This window comes from Tupaia chinensis, unplaced genomic scaffold (genome assembly GCF_000334495.1).
Source record: "Tupaia chinensis unplaced genomic scaffold, TupChi_1.0 Scaffold145396_1, whole genome shotgun sequence".
NCBI classification, from domain to species: Eukaryota; Metazoa; Chordata; class Mammalia; order Scandentia; family Tupaiidae; genus Tupaia; species Tupaia belangeri.
The window spans coordinates 303293-323508 of record NW_006205257.1 but is presented as its reverse complement, the minus strand read 5'-3'; the positions used below and the strand labels follow the sequence as shown (position 1 = coordinate 323508).

The following is a 20216-nucleotide window of genomic DNA, read 5'->3' as shown; positions in this document are numbered from 1 at the left end:
AACTATGAAGTTGGTTAGAACAGCTATCATGCTTTGGTGGCACCAGACGATTTTTAAAAATTACATATATGTGTGTATATACACCTATATATATGTGTGTGTATACATACATATCCTCTTCACTGACTTTATTTTAGAAGTCCCTGATCCTTATGGCTTTGATCTCCTGACAGTATGCATGATTGAAATTCCCTCCCCAGAAGCCCTAGACCAATGTAGATTAGGAGGAATCTCTCAGGATCAGTCTTTTCTCCTCAAGTCAAACGCAAAGGGTCGTGATACCATGACCAACAGCTTAGTATGTGATACAGTTCCTTGGTCTTTGGGTCTTGAGTGAAGGGTTTAAGGCACAGTCTTTCTGAAAACAATGAAGACACTGCTACCTCTAAAAAGATAATGAATGTAATAAAAATACACGATTCTACTCTATGAAATTCATTAATAATATATAGGGTACAACTGCTTAAGACAGACTGTGAAGGTCAAGATCTTATCTACAAAGAGGGAATCAGAGCTATGTTGTATTAGAAGCCATTAGCTATTAGCTATGTATTAGAAGCCATGTTGCCTAAACCTGTGTATTAATAGCATTTACTGTTGTTAAATGCCAATCACAACTTAAAAGCTAGTTTAAACTAAATGAGAATATTTGTACCCATATAATAAAATCTCCACTTCCAGATAAGAAAGGAAATGATTTAAGTAAAACTGAGGTATTTCTAAATAAGCCTGACTTATTTATATACATAGACCGTAACCGTCAAAGTTTCATCTACAGTAGGTCTTATGAAGATTCAAGAAAAAGTCAACTTTTTATATAAATACCTACTGCTATAATGCTTTAAAAGATCAAAATTTGCTTGTACTATTTGCTTAATTTCTTCTTTTCTACACGGTGAGAAGGAAAACATTAACCAAGGCTGCCTGCTATACCACAAATTCCAGGTTAATGAGGTATTACTTTTTTCCTCTGGGAAGGGCAAGGTTGATTGTAAAAAAAAAAAAAAAAAAAAACCTATTTATTTCTAGAACTTTATTATGAAGAAATACAGACAAACTCCCAATAGTAGACACTGAATAAATGTTAGCTTCCTGATGGTAGTCAGAAGGCCACTTAATAACTTAATTTCAAAATATTTCACTATTACTTTTAAGGGCTTTTTTTGGCTCAGGGATATCCTGGCTTAACTGGTGACTGCTTTCCCTGCCTTCTGTTGCTTTTAAAGATTTCTTTCATTTAACACTCCAGCAATCAGCCTTTCCCTTCTTTTGTTTAAACCAGATATCTACAGCGTTTGGTAGAATTGGTCTGTAGTAATACACCGCACTACTGTGAACTGCCTTTTCTTTACATCAACACAAACACTTCTCAAATTTGAGGTACCGTTTATAGTGCAAGCCTTTACTTTCAAATATGGTAACTTAAGGTTGTAAATATCAACAATTTCAGAACACCTGTATGTGTTTAGAAGTAAAACAGGAACAGCATGCTTTCTCTCTCACAAACACACAAACAAAAACATAAACAATTACCTCTGGATTTACCTCTACTACTCAAATATAGCGAATACTGAGAACCCAGATCAGCTCATGCTTACCCAGCTAATCCCTGGGCCATATAATCAACATACTGTATTAGCTACACTTCCTATTTCCTAAAATCCTAGGACTATCACACCAATGCAGTCTGGTGATGCTAAGAGAACCGAATTCTAGGAATAAAGACTACTAAGAATGTACAATGTGCTCATTTCGATTTCAGATATTAGCACTGACTGAAGAACTCCATTCTAAACATATTAATGTTTTGCTTAGTTTTATCTACAGAAATTTTGATCACAAAAACTGTACAAGTGTACCGATATCAAAAACATTTCATTATGAAAAGTAAGACTCTGCCGATTCTGTAAATCTTTTTTTTTTAAAAAAAAAAAGGCAAAATAAAGATTATTAACTGTAGTTACGCATAAACACCTAACTTAGCAACTAAAGAGAGAGACATCAATTTCAATACATAGTCAACTCTATGACTTGGGAACTGATTAACTCATTTCTAGATAATCGAGTCCCTTATATCTCAGACCCTGTGACTTTAGATTTTATGGACTAGTTAAAAAAATCCCCCTCCCTCCCCTAAACAAAAACCTCTATATTTAATCACTACTAACATTTATGTAGTGTTCAGCAAGTACGAGGTATTGTTCTAAATGTTTTTCACATATGAACTTATTTAAATTTCACATCGACTCTGTGAGGTAGGTCTTACTAGATCCCCATTGTACCAGTGAGGAGATAGGTATAGAGATATTCAGTGATGTGTCCAAGATCACACAGTGAGTAAGTGATGGTACAAGGTGTGAAACCTAGCAAGTTGGTTCCTAAGTCAGTGCTCTTCATTAAGTTTTCACCAAAACTCACTACATTTTTTCTTATTTTACCATGGTCTTGAAAATATCATGATAGACTGAGATTCAAAAACTGCTACTAGATAATTCTGTAGCTCTGTATAGCAGGCTTTTATGTATAATTTATTGGTAGGCATGTATTAGTTAAGTCAGCATAGTAACTATCCTAGTTATAGTAGACTCTCCTAGTAGGAGTAGTGGCAAAATAAATATATAACAACAGAAAAGAGCCATATCCCCCTGTAAAGAGGTTCACTAGCTGTAAGAGAAGGCAACTGGGGACAGAATGAAACAGTAGTTTTATTACCTAGTATTAAAAACTGGTTATTGTTGGCCCAGCCATGGTGATGCACAGTGATAGTGGCTACTGCTTGGCAGGCTGTGGCCACATGAGAAGCCCAGGTTCAATGCCCAGCACATTCTAAAAGCCAGGCACAGTTGGCTGCACCTATAACTCTTGCTTCTATGGAGGCTGAAGCAGGATTGTGACATAGCAAGACCCTCTCAGAAGCACACACACAAAGAAGTGGCCATTATTGAGATCTCTCTGGAAGGAGATGAGTATTACTGACTTTTGGACCTGGCAGGCTAATTTTGGTGCCTTTGCTACTATGCTGTCATACCAGTATTGCTAAAAATTAGCCTGAATTCAGTAGCTCTTGTTATCCAGCCACAGTGGGCAGATTCTGTTACAAGACCTTTAACTCGCAAAATCACCATCCCTGCTGGAAGAATCTGCCTTGAACTACAGAACGGCTCTTGATTGTCATTATTACTGAGCTAGAGGTCGCCGGTAATCTCTTGCTTACAGAATTCAGTAGCCTTCTCATAAATATTTGCCTTTCACCCGTCTGCAATATTCAACACAGTGATTTTCTTTATAAAAGGAGGTGTTTCTCAGCACAGCTTGTAAAGTATTTCACAGTCTGCCTACTTCTCTAGGTCAGAAATCTATTAATAGTATTGGCTCTAGTCCTTGTTCCTAGTGGGACTGCCCTCTTCATTCACTTTGCCGCAGATATGTGGGTCTTCTGCTCTTTTTTTAAAGAACTATTTTATTTAACTTTATTTTAATTTTGACCAGAGAAGGACAGAGTGAGAAACAGAGAGAGAGAGAGAGAGAGAGCCTCTTAAGTCCTGGACCCAAACCGCAGTCAGCCATGTGGGAGTCCAGCGCCCTTAACCACCATGCCGCCTGCTCACCCCCCTTCTTGCTCTTTTTTAGTGCCTCGCTTAATGCTATTTGAGGACTTTTTTATCCGCTCCTTCTGCCGGTTCGCTCCTTCTGTGAGCATTAATGCCCATACTTACGCACTTGGCCTCACATGTCTTCATGCACTTGCGTGCTTTTTTGCTTTCCTCTTCCCGCCCCCTTTCTGAGTTGATATATCCATTTGTATCCCCTGATCAGTTTTTCAGCTTGGACATTATATGTTTCTAGTCTGCATTTCTCCATCTTCACCTGCTTGGTGTTCTGCTGTCAACTTAACCTTCCTCAGACTGACCCCCTTGTCGTCCTGCTTTCTAGTCATCTCAGTTCTGCCTCCTCCAAGCGTTCTACACTGGCTAATGGAATACCACCCAGGCAGTGGATACTCGGGATCATGGCCTGTTTCCATGTTATCACATTCATTCCTTTGAGAAATCCCTGCCAACTATCATAACCCACTGATAAGATCTCAGATCGTCATTCATTCTCTCTCGTTAAGGTTTTTGCCATAGGGTGCGTGCACTCACCAGAAGGAGACAAAGGGGGAAAAGTGAGAAATCCCAGGGGGGATGGCCACACCACAATCCCATTTCTTCTATTCTCTCTGGATGTGGGGTGTGCCCGCGCACGTGCACACACACACATACGCACACATCTGGTGTGATTTTTTTTTTTTTTTTTTGTCAGTATCTTCTGTAGTATCCCCATGGAGTCTGGGAGTTTGCTTCTGTCCCACCCCAAGGATGTCTGTCCCACCCACAGGATCTTACAGGCACACAATTTAAGTGAAAATCTCTTCCTTTATTTTCAGCCTATTGGTTTAACTCTACCCTTGTTAAATGCATGGTGTGTGTGTGTGTGTGTGTGTGTGTATATAATATATATTCTACTTCATGATAGTTTTCCAAATATTTAGAAAAATAACTGTCATGATTTCTGTGTATAACTAGACTAATTTCCCTTTCTCTGAACAGTCATTAACCTTCATTGAGTAACCACTGTGTACACACTACATGAACTTAATACAAACATTTTTTTTTGAAGCCATGTCACTGTTCAGTCATTTTAAACCTTTTATTAAACGTCATATATATTATAGAATACAAATACATTTTAGAGGTTATCTTCTTGGGTGTTTCAAGGAATGATAGACTTTGTAGACTATCAAGCATTGCCTTGATAATCAGAAGGCACCACTGTTACATGGGACCAGTAGTTGGCATAATGACTATGTCACTGTACCTCCCATGTAGTTGACCACGGTTCAAGTCCTGGACCCAGTGGCTTAAACTCATGCCGGGCACATGTGCATGCATGCCCAAGATCCTGAGAGGAGAATGGAGGAGAAGGGATTGTGGCATGGCCATCCACCCCTAGGGATGATTTCTGTCTTTCTGTCTCTCTGTCTTTCTGGCGAGTACACGTGTCCTATAGCAAAAACGTCTCAAAAAAAGGGAGGGGGTGCGGCACTACTCTTACATAACGCTGCCTGCTCCTATGTTTTAGAGAACTCTACTTAATACATCTAGCCCTTCTTGGAGGTTAACCTATGGTCATCTCTCTCTTTTTTTTTTTTTTTTTTTGACACCCAAATCTTTTTTTTTACGGGGGCAGGGGTTGTCCTCTGGAGGACCAAGGCCCTCACTATACAGCTTGTTCATTGGCACTGCTTCCTGAGTTCTGGGGCTTCATTACATCGGACACCTCTGGTGGGGCTGGAGAAAGGCTAGATGCAGAGGGCCTCAAAGGTGTCATCTGCACCAAAGGCCAGCCCCACCATGGCTGGTGCCTGTGGCCACACCATCTGGCTAGTAAAGCTGCACTCACCTGGTGTCTTGCCATCATCCAGGTGCTAGTCATCCTTGTACAGCTGCTGCTCATTGGGCGGCCTCTTTAGGATGCCCTCGACGATGCGCTTTAGCTCAAACACGGTGCTTGACTCCTTGGCGTCCGTGAAGATGGTGGTCTTATGGCACCGGATCATAAGGAACATATCCTGGGGATGGTAGGCCAGCATAAGCACAGAGCCCCACCACCCCAGCCCTGCCACCCCTCCCCCAACTCCTGTGATCATCTCTTATACACACTTTGCTTGATTCCAACACTAACCTCATTCATTTCTCAAATATACAGAATTCCTCACATATGCCATGCACCATCCTGGGCATTGGTGGTAACAAGCAGATGCAGTCCCAGCCTTCTTGGTGTTGATAGTCTAATGAGGAGATAGACAGCTAAGTTGGTCACCCCCTTTCACTTAGCTTTCATAGTCTCGTGTACAGTTTGCTCCATCTTTGGGAATTTGTTGTCTTTTCTATGCTGATTTCTTCTATTTTTTGACTTGTGGTGTCTACTATTGTTGGCACACATTTTAAATACACGCACATTCCTCTTTCATATATTTTGTTCTGTTCTATATCATCAGCTAGATGGGAGCCTCTTGGCATTAGTGAATATGTGATCTACTTTTTTTTCCACCAAACCACCTAACTCAGCCTGGAGCCTTAATGGGCTTGGGGTAATTGCTTATCATGTTGATCATTACTTCAGTGAGCCCGAAGTCCATTAATGTGGCTAGACTCGCAGTATTTTGCTGTGGGTTACAGTGTTGTGTGCGGTGGTCACAATGAGGTCTACTGTGGGTCCTAGCGTCGATGGTCTGTTCCACTGTTAAATGACCCTTCCATCCACCACAAGAGCCTTGACCACAGCAGCATACACCTTCTAAATCAATATTATCTGCTCCCCCTAAGTTGGAACTAGTGAGTGATCACTGTTATGTAAAGGAGATTTACCCTGAAGGATAAAACTCAGTTTTTTGATTAAAGAATTATTTTGTATTTAGCTTTATTATTATTATCTTTCCGTTTGATCAGAGAGAGGGGGAAAGTGAGAAAGCAAGCCACCAGGTCCAGAATGCAAACTGCACTCTGCCATGTGGGAATCCAGAGCCTTTAACCACCACACCACCTATTGGTCCTAAGTATTAAATTTGTTTTCGAAACATCTAATGCTTCTTCCCAGAGGTGAATATTGATAGCATTCTCAACAGCCTTCACAAAATGAGTTGCCTTTGTTCTTTGAGCTATATTGGCATGAGTCGTCGTTTTGGGATAAGCCTAAGCAAACTTGATTGTGTAATGAAAACTTGGGTAGATATAGGATCATAAATCTTTAGAATCCTTAAAAGAATCAGCCAGGGGTAGAAACCTTTCTCCTGACCTACCCCTGGTGGATGGTTAGGAAACTGAGGACCTCTAGAGGTTAATTCTCTTGATCTAGGTACAAACTAAATATAAAGCCAAAATTTACTCTTGACTTACAGTCTGATTTTCCTTAAGTCTAATATAAACATAAACTGTTTGGGGCCAGCAGGTGGCATGATGATTAAGGCACTGAATTCCCACATGACTGAGTTCAAGTCCTGGACCTGGCCGTGTGAATAATCATAGCAAATAAATAGATAAATAAGTAAATGTTAAAAGAAAGAAAATTAACAAGCTGTTGGTAAGTTTAGTCCTATGGTCCTTATTTCTTTTCCTTCCTTTCTGGGGTAAGAGATCAGGACTGGTGTAACGACTGTGGCCAACTCTTACTTTATATATAGGCTGCTGCCAAGAAGTCATTATGGTGGGTAAGACAGAATGGCTTGTATTCGCGTGTATGTACCCTCAGAGAAAGTCCAGGGACAACAAGGTATCTGAATGACTCAGCATGATACTTTCTCACTCTCTCCCTTTTATTTTCTCCTCTCTCTCCCCCTGTCACCCTTCACATTCTCACTATTTTTCTTTCTTGATTTTTTTTTTTTTTACCCTTCAGAAAACCACAGCTTTTGGACCCTAAGAGGTCTGGATTGACCATACTCCTTTCTGAAAGGTAAAAAAAAATAAATAAATTGGGAGATGAGAAGTTTTGCTTTGATGGGGGACAGTGGTTCGTTCACTTTATTTTCTGTACCAACTTACACCATGCCTATGTATTTCAATTTAATGATATTTTGCAAATGGTTTGGTGTTGTATAAACAAATGAAATTCTTTTACCTAGGAAATGTCTCTTAACAGTTAAGGTGAGATTTTTGTAGTAAAAATGAACTATGTGGTAATAGATGGTCCAGAGGAAAATAGAAGCTACTCCTGACTCTGTTGCTGTTTACAGACCTTCAGTTTAGGGCTAGACCCACTGGAAAGCTCCTTTGTATTTTTTTCTCACTAGTTACTTTTTAAATTTTTTATTTGTCAGAGGGCACACACATTTGCTGAAGCGACCAAGAGAGAGTGAGAAAGTACCCCCAATAGGGAATGGTCACACTGCAATCTCATCTCTTCTGTCAATCCTTCCTTTGGGAATTTTGGTCATGCACACACACATACCCAAGCATTTCTCAACCCACTTAGTTCAGATCTAAAACCGTGTAGTTGGCCATGTGGGAACCAGCATCCTTATCCATCAAGTTACCCTTTGAAAATGGATTTCTAAATCGTGCTTTCTCTTAGCATGAAATTTTGGAGAGAAATGTTATTTCACCCTGCATTGATTGCTTAGTAACTAAAAGACATCAAAAGACAAAGGGATTTTATGAAGCTTGTTTCAGTATGTCATCAGTTTTATTTGATGAATTTGATTAAATATTAGAAGAGCAACTAGAGATGATGGGTATGCCTATGGCTCAGGGTGGCTTTCCTGCCAGGACCAGCCCACACCACCAGAACTTGAACCTCTACTGACAGGAAAAAGCAGTAAACAAGTAAGCGCTCAGCTGTGGAAGTTATAAAAACAGTTTCCTGGAAACCAGTGGAACGGATTTTTGTGTGTGTGAAAGTAATAGAAGTGTATGTATATTTAACAGTAATTTAAACTTAAAGTAAAAAATACTTTTTAATAAACCAGTGATGTGGAACATGAGCTAATTTGTTTTTTCTTTTTTTAGAAGGACAACAAAGTTGCTGCATAATCTACAAACAAGTCTTTGAAAATAGGTGAATTTCTAGCTCTTCTTGGTCCTGAAAATTGGTTTCTGTCTTTGCGAAGAATGAAGAAGTGAATTCGCTGTATATTTGTCACCAGCACTGGGATTTTGTTTGTTTTTCTGCTTACTTTCAAAGAAACAATGCAGTTATTTTTGGGGGGAGGAAGTCTCATCTTAAAATATGAGCAATAAATATTTGGAATAGCAGAAGGTTAAGTAATTTCTTTTGTATAGTTAAAATAAGCAGTACTTCAGTGGGACTTACAAGTATTTTTTCATCACTGAGAAAAATTTTTTTATTACTAAATTGTATTTGACAATTATTGCAAGTTGCCTACAGATAGGGCGGTGATACTGTGTTTTTAGTCACAGAAGGCTTGTGTGTTTGTGTGTGTGTGTGTGTATCTTTCTCTCTCTTTTTTTTCTTTTTTCTTTTCTTTTGTTTCTTTTCTCTTTTGGAAATCCTGTAATATGAGGTAGCTTATTTTGTCAACTAATTAGGGTGCTGGATGGTAGAGAATTTTGTGAGTTAACTATGTATACACAGTAAATACTGTTTCTTAGTCAAAGGTAACTTTTTTATATAGTTGTAAAATTCCATTATATTACATTGCCCAAGAAATATTAAGAACTTTGTATAGCTGTGTAAAAAGCAACTAATTTTTTAAAGAATAAACATTTTAAAGTTAGCAAACATACTGTATCCTTGCAGAAGTTGATGTGCTGAGAAACAAGAGTTATGGGTGGGTCTTTTTTTCTTAATTTTCCAGGCTTAAGATTTTTGAGTTTTTGTGTGTATTTTGGGGTTGTTTTTGGGTTTTGTTTTTAATGTTTGGAACATACACGAAGATTTGATACATTCTTCCATTATCTAAAAAGGATAAATTATTCATGCTTATTGTAAGAACTTCATTTTATAGCAAATGGCATAGAACAGGATTTATCCAAATAATAGATATTTTCAGTATAGGAATGTAAATAATCATAGATAAGAATGTACTTAGCTGTATTTTCAAATAAGTAACCCTCTCTCTCTCTCTTTTTTTTTTTTGGAGAGGTTTTTGCTACAGGGCACTCGCCAGACAGAGAGAGACATAGAGACAGAAAGCGAGAAATCACCCCCCCGGGTGGATGGTCACGCCACAATCCCTTCTCCTCCATTCTCTTCTTGGGATCTTGGGCACACACGCACACGCGCCCAGCGTGAGTTTTAAGCCACCGGGTTCGGGACGCAAACCGTGGTTGACTACATGGGAGTCCAGCTACATAGCCATTACGCTAACTGCTGGTTCCCCCTCCCTCTTTTTTTAAGACATTAACACTAGACATCAATTAACATTTCTTTTTGACATGTCTGGAATTTTGTAGTGCTACCTTTAGTGATACCTTGACTCATTCCATTATATTTCAAGAGGCTTCAGAGTATTAGAACAATTATTTTGGCAACCCTATATCATATCTTAACACTTGTACTTGGGCCTGTGACCCACAAATGACTCAGCTTAGAGTTCATTGCTAATTATAAATTACTAGTAAATCTTTTTAATACTTTACACTAGAGTGGTAAAGTAGTCCAAAGATTTAAATATTTTTATCTATTTTGATTTTTGTTAACTTTCTCCTTGAAACATTCAGTAATAATAAAGTGTAGAATTGGAATATTTAAATATGGTTGATATTTTTAATTTTAGTTTTATATCTTTTGTATAGCTCTACAAATAAATGTTTTATCATTTGATTTCATCAAGATCCAGTACTTGGCAGCCATGGTTTAGATAAATATTGTTTAGTACTCTTTGCTTGCATGTAAACAAACTTATTGGAGGACCCACCAATCATGATTGAACACATTTTTGAGGCATTCTGAGCATCAAGGCAAATTCTATTACAATACCTGTGTAGACTGAGATGTTTTGGGCCAATTTCAGGATGAAAAACTGTAAATATCAGTTCTACACATTCTGAAAGTGTGAGTCCATGCGTTTTCTCAGCCATCTGGGTCACTGACTTGGGTATTTGGTGCCCCAGTACTAACTGGCAGCATGGCATACCTGCAGTGCACCTTACAATATTAAAGCAAGATTTTTATTCAAAACAGAATAAAACTGTTTAATTTTTAAAAAAGAAAAAGAAATTAACACTGAAATCAAGAGATTCATGGAAACCAATGATAATGAGTACACAAGTTTCCATAATCTATGGGACACTGCAAAAGCAGTTGTAAGAGGGAAGTTCATAGCAATCAGTGCCCATAAGAAAAAAATGGAAAGATGGCAAACTAAAATAATGCCTCAGAGAACTGGAAAAATAACAATAAAATAAAATAAATGTCATGATAAACGAAATAATAAAGATTCAAGGAGAAACAAATGAAATAGTGGGGCTTGCAAGTGACATGATGGTTAAGGGCACTGGCCTCCCCCATGGCTGACTGTCATTCGAGTCCTGGATCTGGTGGCTTGCTTTCTCACTTTCTCTCTCTCTCTTTCTCACTTGCTCTGTCCCTCTCAGGTCAAATTAAAATGAAATAAATAAAGTTAAATAAAATAATTATTTAAAAAGAGAAATAAATGAAATAGAAATAAATGAAAGCAAAAGCTATTTTTTAAAAAGATAAACAAGATTGACAAATTATTAGCTAGACTAGTTAAGAAGAGAGAAAGTAACCATCTATATCAAATTCACAACGAAGCAGGCAATATTACAACAGTCACAACAGAAATACAAAACATCCTTAGAGGATACTATGACTGACTATATACCAACAAATAAGAAAACCTGGATGAGATGGGGAAATTCCTAGAAATATAATCAAACAAAATCGAACCCAGAAGACACAGAAAGCCTAAACAGACCCATAACAAGCAACATGATAGAATCAGTAATAAATAACCTCCCCCCCCAAAAAAAAGCCCAGATCTTTCCTTCCTCATGGCTTCACTTCTGAATTCTATAAAACGTTTAAGAGAAAGTGAGAAAGCAAGCTACCAGGTCCGGGACTCAAACCGCAGTCACCCATGTTTGAGTCCAGTGCCCTTAACCACCATGCCCTCTGCTGACCACCCAAATCCATTTTGTAAAGCCTCCATCACCCTCATCCCCAAAACAAAAAAGGACATGAGAAGAAATGAAAACAACAGACTAATATCTCTGATCAATATAGATGCAAAAATTCTCAAGAAGATAATAGCAAATCATATCCAACAACATATAAAAAAAGATTATACATCATGACCAGGTAGGCTTTATGCAAAACCATAAACGTAATACACCATATTAACAGAAAGAAAGATAAAATTCATATGATGAAATAAATTGATGCAGAAAAAAAAACCATTTGATAAAATACAACATCACTTTATTCTTATTTTTTTTGAGAGAGATTTTCGCTATAGGGCGTGTGCACTCGCCAGACAGACAGAGAGAGACATAGAGACAGAAAGCGAGAAATCACCCCCCAGGGGGGATGGTCACATTGCAATCCCTTCTCCTCCATTCTCCTCTCGGGATCTTGGGCACGCACGCACACGTGCCCAGTGTGAGTTTTAAGCCACCGGGTCTGGGACACGAACCACGGTCGACTACGTGGGAGTCCAGCGACATAGCCATTACGCTAACTGCTGGTTCCCAACACCCCTTTATTATTAAGACGCTCAGCAAAATTGGCATAGAAGGATCTTTTTTTTTACACCATAAAATAATTTATGAAAAACTCATAGCTAGCATCATCCTGAATGGAGAAATGCTGAAAGCTTTTCCACTAAAAATTGGTACAAGACAAGGCTGCCCACTTTCTCCACTCCTTTTCACTATAGTGCTGGAAGTCCTAGTCAAATGCAGTCAGAAAATAAAATAAAATAAAAGGCATTCAAACAGGGAAAGAAGAGGTAAAATTATCTCTATAGAAGAGGTGAAATTATCTCTATTTGCAGATGATATGATTATATACATAGAAGACCCAAGGGTATCCACAAAAAACTCCTGAAAGTAATAAATGAATATAATAAAGTAGCATGATACAAAATCAACATACAAAAATCTATAGCATTTCTATATATGAATAGCAACCAGACTGAAGTAGAACTGAGAAAAGAAATCCCATTTACAATAGCCACAAAAAGTATAAGATACCTAGGAATAAATTTATCCAAAGAAGTCAATGACTTTTACAAGGAAAACTATGATAGCCTAAAAAAAGAAATTGAAAATGACAAAACAAAGTGGAAGGACAGCCCATGTTCCTGGATCAGAAAAATTAATATAATAAAAATGGCAAATCTACCCAAATTAATCTACATATGTAATGCAATCCCAATAAAATTGCCAGAAACATTCTTCACAGATCTAGAAAACACAATCATAGAATTTGTCTGGAATCATAAAGGACCCCATATTGCCAAAGAAATATTTCTCAAGAAAAGTGGAATAGGAGACATCTTATTCCCTGACGCCAAAGTATATTACAAAGCTATGATAATCAAAACAGCATGGTATTGGCACAAACACAGACAGAGGGACCAATGGAGCAGAATAGAGACCCCAAGAAATAAATCCCAAAACATACAGGAATTTTTGACCAAAGGTACTCATTAATTCAGTGGGAAAAGGAAAATCTCTTCAGCAAACGGTGCTGAAAAAACTGGGTATCCACCTGCAGAAAGATGAAACTGAATCCCTGTCTCTCACCAGTAACAAAATTCAACTCAAAATGGATGAAAGATCTAAACCTAAGAACTCAAACTATAAACTAATGGTAGAAAACACTGGGGAAACTCTGGGAAACATTAGGGTAGGCAAAGGATTCTTAAATAAGGCCCCCAATGCACAAGCAATAATCCCCAAAATAGACAAATATGATTACATCAGATGAAGAAGTTTCTGCCCAGCAAAAGACACAGTAGTTAGTGTGAATCAACAACCCTTGGAATGGGAGAATATTTTTGTAAACTATACCTCAGACAAGGGGGACTGATAACCAGAATACACAGGGAACTCAAGTGGCTTACCTGAAAAAAAAAAATCAACCCATTGAAAAGATGGGAAAATGAGCTGAAAAACAACTCTCTAAGGAAGATATATGAACAGCCAAAAGACAACTGGGATTCATCAGATTAAGAAGTTTTGGATCAGCAAAAGACACAGTAATTAGCATGAATCAACAACTGTCAGAATGGGAGAATATTTTTGTAAACCGTGCCTCAGATAAGGGACCAGTAACCAGAATGAATAGGGAACTCAAGTAGTTTACCCAAAAAGAAATGATCAACCCAATTAAAAGATGGAAAAAATAGCTGAACCCTTTCAGAATGGTGAAGATTAAAAAGAAAAAATGAGTGCTCGCTTCAGCAGCACATATACTAAAAGAAAAAATGATAAATCCTGGCAGGGCTCTGGTGAAATTGGAACTACACTGTCGGTGGGAATGTAAATTGATCCAGCTACTATGGAAAACAATATGGAGTTTCCTTAAAGTTCCACAAATAGAACTATATGATCCAACAATTTCACTCCTGGGTATCTATCCAAAAGATAGGAGAACGCTCAAAAGGAGAAATGTTTGCACATCCATGTTTATTGCACCATTATTCACAATTGCTAAGATGTGGAACAAACCCAAATGTCCACAAACAGATGAATGGATTGAAAAAATGTGGCACATATACTCTATGGAATACTACTCAGCCATAAAAAACAAGTTTCTGGCATTTGATAGAAACAGGACAAATATGGGATATTTACTACTGAGTAAAGCAAGCCAGGATATGAAAGAGAGACACTGTATGTCTCCACTAAACATATACTGTCTGTCTGCACTCTATGGCAGAAATGGAAAGATTAGAAGATATAGAAACATGAAAAATGGTTAGAGATACTCAAGACAGTGTGGGAATAGGGTGGGAGAAGGGGGAGAGTATGAGGACAAAAATTAAGGAGAAAAATAGGCAAGAAATTTATGGACACAGAAATGGATTATTATCTGTTGATGATAACATGTATAGTATCCTTACCTAGACTGGCGTGAAGTATATTCATGTTGGGTAAATTCACTTTATAAGCTAACTGATATATAGTGATTGAATGAATACAATACATTTTTTTAAAAATCTGCATTGCCCTGATAACAAACCAGACAAATGTTGCAAGTAAAGGAAAAAAACAAGCCAACTTCCCTTTTCAACATAAACACAAAAACCCTTGACAAAGTTTCAACAAACTGAATCCAGTGAGCATGACCAAGTAGGCTTTATCCCAGGAATAAAATGTTAGTTTACATGAAAAAAAAAAACAAAAAACAAAAAACCACAGTGCTATTTAGTATACTAGCAAAATAAAGGAGGACACTGTATGATTATTTCAATATCTGAAGGAAAAGGATTTGACAAAATCCAGTACTCATTTATAGGAAAAAAACGTTTCTCAGTAAGTTAGGAATACAAGGGAACTTCCTTAACCTAATATAGGACATTTTTTGAAAACAAACAAACAAACAAACAAAAGCCCTTTAGTTAATATTATACTTCATAGTGAAAGATTGTTTTTCCCTATGATTGAGAACAAGACAAGGATGTTTACTCATTACTTCTACTACTCAGCATTGCACTGGAGTTTCCAACCAGTGCAATAAGGCAAGAAAAAGAAAGAGTAGACATAAAGATTGTACAAAAAGAAGTAAAACTTTTTATTCACATATGATGTTTGTATATATGGACTATGCTAAGAAATCTACAAAAATGGTACAGGAGCTAATAAGTGAGCATAGCAAGATCATTTTACTCAGAATCAATACTTAAAAATCAATTGTATTATCTATATTTTAGCAGCAAAAATCAGAAATTAAAATAAAAATGCCATTTACAAAAGAAATAAAAATCACAAAATATGGATACATTTAACAAAATTTAAGCAACACCAGAGTATAAATTAAAATTTAAAGTTAAAGAAGACCTAAGTAAATGGGAAGATATTGCAAATTCACAGACTGAAAGATGAAATATTATTAAGATGTTATTTCTTCCCAAATCAAACTATAGATTCAGTACAACCTACAGATTGAACTGCAAGACTGCTTTATATTAGTAACATACACTTGTATATAAACTGACTTAATTCTTTTTAATGGTTACATATAGTTCTGAATATGAATGAGATATTTATCTAATCAATCCATCAAAAGCAGTCAGGGGACCAGCAGTTGGCATAATGGCTATGTCACTGGACTCCCACATAGTTTGAGTCCCAGACCCGGTGGCTTAAACTCATGCTGGGCATGTGTGCATGTGTGCCTAAGATCCGGAGAGGAGAATGGAGAAGGGATTGCGACATGGCCATACTCCCAGGGGGTGATTTCTCACTTTCTGTCTGTCTGTCTCTGACTTTCTAGCAAGTGCATGCGCCCTATAGCAAAAACCTCTCAAAAAAAAAAAAAAAAAAAAAAAAAAAAAAAAAAAAACCCAAAAAAAAAAAAAAAAAAAAAAAAAAAAGAACAAAAAGAACTCCGATTTCGTAAATATTTTCTGTTAGTAAATCTATCTCTATCTTTACACCTATTTCTGCCTTACTCTATTCCAGATCACAGTATCTAACTTGTATTACTGGATTCCAGAACATTCTTATGCACAATGGTTCATGTGATTGCACTAAATTATCCACTTTCCGGTCTTTTTATGGGATCATGCCAACTCTGGGGTTTCCCCATGGTAGAGGTACATGGGCCAATTATACATAGAGGTTTTGTTCCTCTTAGCTTTCCTAGCTGGGTTCAAAACTCTCTTTATAGCTCTTTTATTTGTTCTTCCTTTTTCCATGCTAGGCTGACCAAACTGATTCCCCAATTTCTGGGCTGAGACTAACACCCTGGTCATTGGCTTTATGACATCACTCACTTTATGGCATCACTGGCTTTATGACATCACTGTTTTGTTTGTTTGTTTTTTTGTTTTATTTCATAAGGTCAGGCTTTTGTTTGTTTTTTTGTTTTATTTCATAAGGTCAGGCTTGAAGTCCCAACCCTAATCACTTCTAGTGTTTGTATAGGACTTGTCTTCCCAGCTCTCTCCCTGCAAGGATAATCTAGTATTTTTCCATGGATACAACTGTTTTTTATAGCTGGGCTACCTGGTACTTCATACAAAGGACAGGAAGTTGCTACTGCAGTTAAATGATATTCCACTGAATGTTTAGATTATACATCCAATTATTCTATCTTAAAAATAGAAGTTTCCCAGCAGGACTGTTGAGACATTATTGTTCAAACACTCATTATTCAGCTGTTCAAATATGAACTAGGTGAGTGCTTAACATTCTGCTAATTGGTGAGGGAGAATGCAGACAACCAAAACAGAGGTGACCAGATGAATGAGACAAAGTATAACTGTTACAGGCGTATCCTTGAACCTTTTACCAGATCTACCTTTCTTAGATTTCTTCCCACTTACAATCATCCATGCTCTATTAAATGAGCTTTCTAAAAACCAAAGCCCATTTATTTTCACAGAAAAAAAAGTATAAACTCATTAGTACAACATTCAAGGTTCTTTGTAATCTGGCCATCAATTTCCATTCAATCCTCAATCCTTTCTACTGTCTCTCAAATATCTTATGTTTTACACATAGCAGACTGCTCACTGGTCCTATGAGGCACCAGACCCTTTCCATTCTCTGTTCCCTCATCTAGAATGCCTTTCCCCCCTTCTTTACCTACCAAACTCCCTATCAACTTCAAAGATTCAGTTCAAAGTCTGGTTGAAACATTTTCCCCATGCTCCATATTTCCTGGATTTGAGCATATTGTTCTGTCTTTAGTAGATAGTGAGATTTTTTGAGGGCCATGAGTTTACTTTGTTATCTTTTGTATCTCCAAATCCAGGTTCGAATAGGTCCTGGCAAATAGTAGAGGCCCAATGAATATTTGTTAAGTGAATGAAGGAATACGGGGAGATGAAGGAAGAGTTTCTAGGGGGTTGATATATTTAGGTAAAGGGTTTTGAAAGGCACAGAGCTTGAAGTGGCACCTAAGACAATGGAGAAGTGGAGGAAGGGCATTTGGAAGAGGAAGATTATTATCCTAGGAGATGGGAGAACAAAAGCCCAAGACTAAGAGCAAAGACAGTGAGGAGATTAGCCAGGCTGAAGCTGACTGGCACAATTTCTTTACCTTTTACTTGCTATATTTCTCAATTATATTTTCAGCTCCTTGAGGATAGGTATTTTGTGTGCTCCTTTGTATCCTCTTTATAGTTGATACATATTTCCACAGTCACTGTTCTTACTCTCTTATGGTTCTTACTCTATTCTATATTATTACTACCTGAATTTGTAAATCTCCCCAGCACTTACCCTCCATCCCCAGCTGCTTGAGGCAGGGAATGAAGTCTTACTGTCTCTATCTTTCAAGACATCTAGTATAGTTTCTGGCACACAGTGGCTACTCAGCAAATATGTTTTGATTTACCATTTCTTAATCAGATATCAAAGGACCACAGGTATATTTGTGTGCAACTGCATATTGTAACACAAAACTTATATACACCTTTATGCAGTGTAGTCTATTTTTGGCTATTTTCATTAAAATGTTATCTTATTGTACCTGGAAGTCTGTCATTTCAATTTTCTTCTTTGTTCCTTCTTGGATGACTCACATCTCTTATACCAGAAGGATATGACAGAAGGGATTCACAAAGGGTTTGGACAAATTTATGAATGACACAGACATAAATATCTGTGTATAAGAAGTGATGAGCATATAAAGGGGAAGGAGAGAGCTTGCATTTCAGAAGTACCTGCAAGGTGTCAGGAACTGTCTGTTAGGCAGTTGAGATACTTTATATTTCATTTAACTTGCAGGATATTTCAGTATGAAGACAGAACATTTCAATCTACAAGGCCATGCCCACATCCTAGCCTCTCCAGGTATAAGAGCAAGTATTCATCTTTATTAAAATTTTATCAATCTTTTAACACAGATCTTTAGATTGGCTTTTGCTTCTTAGGAACAGAATATTTACTCTCAGTTCAGGATTCTACAGTTTAAAAATCCTTCCTAATATAGCTTGATCAGTTTTTCAAGTTGCAGTGCTTTAAATTATGATGCAATCTGAAATATTCCACAGCAATAACAGTAATTACATTTGTTCACAGCACCTATGACTATATTTTATTAAGCTCCCAAATACTGAATAAAGGTAAGTCAAGAAAAAGATTCCTATTTAACTCAGATGCCAGCAAATTGTCTCAAAGTATAGCATGCCTTCTATTTGTATTCTAGAAATACTGAATGGATTTTCTGAAATATATATTATAACCTCATCTGTGGTTAGGTGAAATTGGAAAGAAATTAGCTTAAGTTGTTTCTAATTTTAAAAAAATAATATTAACTTTAAAAAGCATAATGTTTGGGGCCAGCAGGTGGCTTGGTGGTTAAGGGTGCTGGACTCCCACATGGCCGACCATGGTTCAAGTCCCAGACCTGGTGGCTTGCTTTCTTACTTTCCCTCTCTCTCTCACACATACTCTGTCCCTCTCTGGTCACATAAATAAATAAAGTTAAATAAAAATAATTCTTAAAAAAAAAAGCATAAATGCTCCTAAGTAAATAGCTTCTGTATCTGGCAGAAATCATAACATTATAAATAAAGCACCATCACTAATGCTTGGGAAAAAGCTTGAAAAGGTGGGTCTGCATAAACTGGCTTGTTATTTCAAGTCTCCCAGTCTAGGGTATACTAGCTATATATCATGCTTTGTGATAACATGTTTCCTGCCAGGGGTTGGGGTAGGTAAGAATAGAAGGGGTACATCTTTGGTTTAGGGATTATCAGCACACTCATACATCCCAGACAGCATTTTATTAACTTGTTTTGAAAACTAGAACAGACATTTTTTCTTTGGACAATGTAAAGCCCACCTTGTATAACTAAAGAAAATAGTAAAGGTTCAAATGAAGTGTTTAACATTTTGGAGAGTCCTGCCCAAACCTCTGTGTGCCACTAATTGCTAGAAAAACACCAGAGCTGTCTTTGCAATGATAATGTGTTTCTTAAATTTTACACTAGTCAAAGAAAATTGAGAGACCAGGACTATGCCAAAGAACATGTGTTACATACCTATAGGACTTCTAAAAAATAGATGAGAACTCAGCTTACACATTTTAAAAATAGCCCCTTCCTTTTTGAGGATAGGGGATGAAAACATGCACATATTCCAAAGATTTCTTTGTGTGAACAGGTGACCCCTTCCCACAGTCTCTGTAATTAATTGAGAAATTAAAGTTGGTTTGGCTTTTAGATCTCTTGTAAAAAAAGGCAGAAGGTCTTGGATATTTTGAAACAAGAGTCCACTATTCTGCCAAGACAGTGTGTTATTGTTATTGAAGTGTCTCTCAACAAAACGGTATTGAGTGGTGAGGACGTGATTTTGATTAGGTGGAATGACTCAGCTCTTCCCCTTAAAGAAGAGGGGACTTGTCAGAGCCTTACTTACCTCATGATCTGGGATCTCAGAGGATAGTGTTTTCCCTAGGATGACCCCGGTCAAGTATGTCCAGCATCGAGCTGTGTTGGCAAGGTTATAGCCTCCTGTCTCCATCAAGAATTGTGAAGTTAGGAAAGAATAGTCACAAAACAGCAGGGGAGG

General features: G+C 37.4%; 2 protein-coding genes and 1 pseudogene across 6 annotated transcripts in view; 1 reads left to right on the top strand and 2 right to left on the bottom strand.

The window, feature by feature from the left end:
• Positions 1–8754, top strand: part of LSM14A (LSM14A mRNA processing body assembly factor) — a 78565-nt gene extending 69811 nt beyond the window's left edge. For 3 of the 5 annotated variants that reach the window (XM_014584009.2, XM_006167972.3, XM_027768077.1), the window contains one exon: positions 8547–8754. In XM_014584009.2, the coding sequence (XP_014439495.1) occupies positions 8547–8570 (24 nt within the window). In that variant the 3' untranslated portion in view covers positions 8571–8754. Of the gene's footprint in view, positions 1–7437; positions 7495–8546 lie in introns of all 5 variants that reach the window. The other 2 variants (XM_027768076.1, XM_006167973.3) reach the window with 1 other exon arrangement.
• LOC106733841 (elongin-B pseudogene) lies at positions 5004–7408 on the bottom strand (annotated as a pseudogene).
• An 11122-nt stretch (positions 8755–19876) lies between the features above and the next one.
• The window catches only part of HDAC8 (histone deacetylase 8), a 166045-nt gene continuing 165705 nt past the window's right edge, over positions 19877–20216 (bottom strand). The window contains exon 9 of the mRNA XM_006167971.3: positions 19877–20158. Coding sequence (XP_006168033.1) covers positions 20016–20158 — 143 coding nt within the window. The 3' untranslated portion in view covers positions 19877–20015. The remainder of the gene's footprint in view (positions 20159–20216) is intronic.